Source organism: Mus pahari, chromosome 13, assembly GCF_900095145.1.
Source record: "Mus pahari chromosome 13, PAHARI_EIJ_v1.1, whole genome shotgun sequence".
NCBI classification, from domain to species: Eukaryota; Metazoa; Chordata; class Mammalia; order Rodentia; family Muridae; genus Mus; species Mus pahari.
This window is the reverse complement of record NC_034602.1, coordinates 28,816,786-28,821,353: the sequence shown is the minus strand read 5'-3', so window position 1 is coordinate 28,821,353 and position 4,568 is coordinate 28,816,786. Positions and strand designations below refer to the sequence as shown.

The window sequence follows — 4,568 nt, the reverse complement described above, 5'->3', positions numbered from 1 at the left end:
ATCTTTACATCTCTACTCCTTCCTCCTGGACCCCTAAGCCTTCCTCCTGGACCCCTAAGTGTAGCTGGGCCTCCCTGTCACAAGAAGAGTAAAATTTAGGACCATAGACGGGGGGGGGGGGGGGCTCCAGCCTGACTCACCCACCTACCCCGGGGCAGCCTTCCCAAAGTCCCTAGCCAGGTTTTCAAGGGAGGTACCACACACTCAGGCCTGCTACAAGAAGTGGCTCTGCCCTAGCGACCACACAGCTGCGAGTCCATCAAGAAAACGTCCCTTTTTATTCCATATGCAAAGATGTAGATTTATCACAGAAAAAAAAGTCTTCATCAAGCCAAGAGAACCAAGGCTGCCAAGAGAGAAGCCCTCTTCAGAAGAGAGGCCCAAGATGAGTTGTCTCGAAAGGCCCCGAAAGGCCCGCGGCTCTCTTTACTGTCCCTTGGAAGGGGCCCCTGGTGTCTGGGTTCCTGTGAGGTCCCTCCCGAGAAAAGGACAATCTGAGTTAGGGCCAAGATGCCTCGGGACAGTCGTCGTGCGGTTCCTCGGCCAGCCCATTCCAAGTGTCCGTTTGCTGACTCGGAGGCGGCATCTGCTCAGCACTCGGTGCCGGCGAGAGCTAGCGCATCGCCGCCGCTTTCCATCCGAACGGGTCTCCAGTCCTGCAGCTGGCTGCGAGTCCCCGCTGCCGCCGCTGTCGGGTACACTTTGGAGGAGCTGCCCACGGAGACGGCCGCCTGAGGGACTGCGAGGCGCGCGGCGCCTTTCCCCCACCGCCTCCTCCCGGCGCACCTACGCGGAGGGCGCCGGCTCACACTAGCCCTGGCATCTGCGCGCGAAGGAAGGGCACCGAGGCGGCGGCGGGGAAGGCGGCCAGCGGGTAAGCAAGCGCGCCCGAGAAGCCGAGCAGCGGCGGCGGCGGCGCGGGTGCGGGTGGCGCCAGCGGGAAGGGCAGCGCGGGCCCCGCGGCGGCCGGGGGACTCTCGTGGTAGAGCACCGGCACGCGGACCAGGCGCTGCGCGCCCGGCGGGGACAAGCTGGCCGCCTCCAGCTCCGCCGCCAGCTGCCGCTTCCACTTGTTGCGGCGGTTCTGAAACCAGATCTTGACCTGCGTCTCCGTGAGCTGCAGCGAGGCGGCGAGGCCCGCGCGCTCCGCGCTGCTCAGGTAGCGCTTCAGATCGAAAGTGGACTCGAGCTGGAAGACCTGGCTGCGCGAGAAGACCGTGCGCGTCTTCTTCCTGCGGCCGCCGCGCGCCTCCCCTGCCGCCGCCGCGGCCACCGCCGGAGCCTCGGCCAACTCCGCCGCCTCCTCCCCGCCGGCCGCCGGGCCCTGCGTCGTCACCTCCCGCGGAACGGTTCCCGGCCCGGGGCACCGCGGCCAGGCGCTCTCTGCGCGGCCCATCTCCTCGCCGGTCTCCGGAGAGTCCCGGTCGCTTGCTGCAGGGGAGAAACGGGCATAGTGGTAGGTTCTAAGGGTCTGCCCTAGAAGGAGTCACTGAGACTGGCTTCCTCCCACCTTCAAATCCTCCCCACTCACAAAGCTACAAGCTGGGAAACATTCCCCTCATAGGGGTTGCGAGAAAATCCGCCACAGCGGGGGAGGGGGCCGGGGAGGGGGTAGGGGTACGGGTAGGAAAGTAGCAGAGGCCAAAGATGAAGCCTAGGACCTGGACTGCAGCAAACACGTGGCAGCACACAGAGAAGGACAGCGAAAGAATTCTCGCAAGAAAAAGGCTAACCCAAAAGACAAACTGACATCTGAGACTGCCCCTGGCTCAGCTCTACCTCAGTCCCCACCCCACCGTGAACTCACAAAAGGCTGGCAGAGGACCGGGACAAAAGAAACGATGTCCTTCAAAGTTATGTACACACAGAGACTGACTTACAACCTAGGAGCCAGGGGCCAAGACCTCCCCATCACACACATGGAGAAGACATCAAGGAAACAACTCTTAGGAGAAACAAATGTACATTCCCCAGAGAAATCCCACCGGGTGACATTGGCACAACCCTGACCCAGACACCCTCAGTGGCAGGCCCTCTGCAGCAGCAAAATATGCTCCAAGAGCCTAAGGAGTAAGGCTGTTCTACCGATCACAGCATCCCTACCCTGCCCCAACCATCTCCTACACTTGCTTGGGGGTCTGCCCACAGAGGACCTCTGGGCTCATGCTCCAAATCCCAAATTCAGAGCTTACAGGGGATGTCACCAGGTTAAATAAGTTCCCGTGAGTTCCTGGTTCTCCTCTAGATATCTGGGCCCATGAAACCAATTCAGGCCGGTTTGTCCTTCTGCCTGACCAATGGGTCAGAGGTCAAGGTGGGTTTTGGCCCAGGTTATGCCTCAGTATGGACTGAGTTTCCTTGAAAGCATCCCAGTGGTGCCCCTGCCCAGCCTCATGTTCTGTGCTCTCAGTGCCCACACAAAGCCATCCAGCAGGATGGTGTGTATGCAGCCAGATCATAGGGGAGGTCCTACAAAGACACCCAAAGCCCCTACACTCACGAAGGTCTGCCCATGTGTTGCCATAAAATGTTAATCTGACTCACCTGCTCGCTTGACTCACCAGGGACAGAGAACTCTAACCCACATGGCACGAAATAAGGAGGAAGGGGGTGACTATTGGACTACAGGCGAGGGTGGCCCAACTAGAAGGGAGAATAAAATGCCCCTGCAAGAGCCTCCTCACTGGACGTCAGGACACTAAAGAAGATGTAAAGAAGGCAGGTATCCCAAACCTGGGCTGGGAGACTTGTCCTATTCCATACCAGGAAGGGGTACCTAACAGAACGGGCCCCAGTTCACCTCCTACCCCAAAGCTTACACACCAAACCTTGGTGGGCAATCTTTAGTTTATGTATAAGTCTGTGTGTTTAGGGGCCGGCTGGCAAAAGGGGCTGGGGTGAGGAAGGGTGAAATATCCTTCTAGTCTCAAGGGTTGCTCTCTAATGAGCAGGTCCTAAGAGAGGTGAGGTCCGGACCCTCCGGAGACAGGCAGTCAGAGTCAGGATGTCCAGGGCAGAGGGGTAAGTGGGTTCTGGGACTGAGAAGCCCCCACCCCTATTCTCTGAGCCCTCTGCAGGAAACAAAGGCCAAAGAGGGGGAGGGGCAAAAAAAGAAGAGAGGGGTGGGATGGACCCTTCCGAATGGGCTCCTACCAGCCTCTGGGCCTGAGAAGACCCAAAGGCAGGCTCAGGCCCAGCCCACGGTCTTACTGCAGCCGGGAGGCAAAGGATACTTTGGGGCTGCAATTGCTCTAGAAGAAGGCCTCCCATCCAGCCTCCATAGCTGTGGTCTCTCAGCTCTGCCCCCTTTTATTTTAGTGCTTGACACCCCCCCCCCCCGCGGTCTCCCCTCCTCTGCCACCCTTCCTCTTCCTTCACTTCTCTTTCCCCCTCTCATCTTTCCCAGGCCTATTTCACTCTCCTCTCCGAAATTTTGTGTTCTTGGGCCTAACCCTCGCCTTAGCAGCGTCCCACATGCAGTGCCATCCCCAGTCTCCAACAATTGCCCACGCTGGCGTTCCAAGGGGGTCGCATACCACCCAGGCCCCAGTACACAGGAAGACTAGGAGCTCACTAAGCCCGAAGTCACCAAAAGAATGCATAGGGAGGGAACAGATCCCTGACCATTGCCCACCCCCCCTCCCCCCGCAACCTCACTCACTGTCAGGACTCAGACCACCTCCGTAGCCGCCGTGCACCCGTGGGTACCACCGCGTCGCGCCTCCGCAGCCGAGCGCGAAGGGCGGGCCGGGCCCAGGAGGCGGCCGGGGCCCTAGGCCCAGTGCCCGGGCCCTCGCCTCCCCGCCTGGTCCGCTGCCCGGGCGCTGCTGTCGCCGCCGCTGTAGTCGTCGTCGTCGCGCCTGCTCCGGATCTTCGTCCTCCGGGTCGTCGTCGTCCTCCTCCTCTTCCTCGCGGACGCCATCGCCCTGGGTTGAGCGCCCCGCGCCCTTGGCCTCAGCTGCCAGCAGGTTCTCGATGAGGAAGGAGGAGGCGCGAGCCGGCGTGGCGCGCCCGGGCTCGGTTAGCTCATCCGGCATCGCGACCGCGGGCCCGTCGGGCAAGGCTGGGATCCTGGGGGTCCCTGGTTGCCCGGGGCGCAGCTGCTCTTCCCGACCCCGTTGGGATAGTGGCGAGCGGCAGCCTGGCGCACGCGCGGCCCGGCCCTGGAGAGCCGCTGCCCGGAGCGAGGGCGTCGGGCTCCACGAGGCGGGCGTCGGCTTCTGTGCCGCGCTGGGCTGGGCGGGAGCGGGTGCGCGCGGACGGTCGCTCCCGCAGCAGCCTCGCTCGCCTTTCTCGGAGCGGTTCAGGTCGCCGCCCCGGCTGGCCTCACGGGAGGGGGGGAGAGGGGGCGTGGCCGGGGGCGGGGCGGCGCGAGCTCCATAGGCTCAGCCCCAAGGACCCGCTGCAGCCCGGAGAGAAGCCATTGCCGGAGATGCCGCCCGGCCGGACTCTGCGCGCAGGCGGTGGCGGGGCCTGGGGCAGGCGGCCCGGTGGTCGTGAGGGGACAACCCCGCGAGATGCGTTCCGGCGCCCCCCACCCCAGCACCCGCGCCAGGGAGTGGGAGAGG

At 62.8% G+C, this 4,568-nt stretch overlaps 1 protein-coding gene across 1 annotated transcript; it reads right to left on the bottom strand.

Moving 5' to 3' along the window:
• Positions 1 to 261: 261 nt before the first annotated feature.
• Hmx1 (H6 family homeobox 1) lies at positions 262 to 4,126 on the bottom strand. Its single transcript, XM_021211045.2, has 2 exons — positions 3,662 to 4,126; positions 262 to 1,431 (listed from the first exon to the last, which is right to left on the bottom strand). The coding sequence occupies exons 1-2, from the start codon at positions 4,035 to 4,037 to the stop codon at positions 806 to 808; spliced, it is 1,002 nt and encodes a 333-aa protein (XP_021066704.1). The 5' UTR covers positions 4,038 to 4,126; the 3' UTR covers positions 262 to 805.
• Between the last annotated feature and the right edge of the window lie 442 nt (positions 4,127 to 4,568).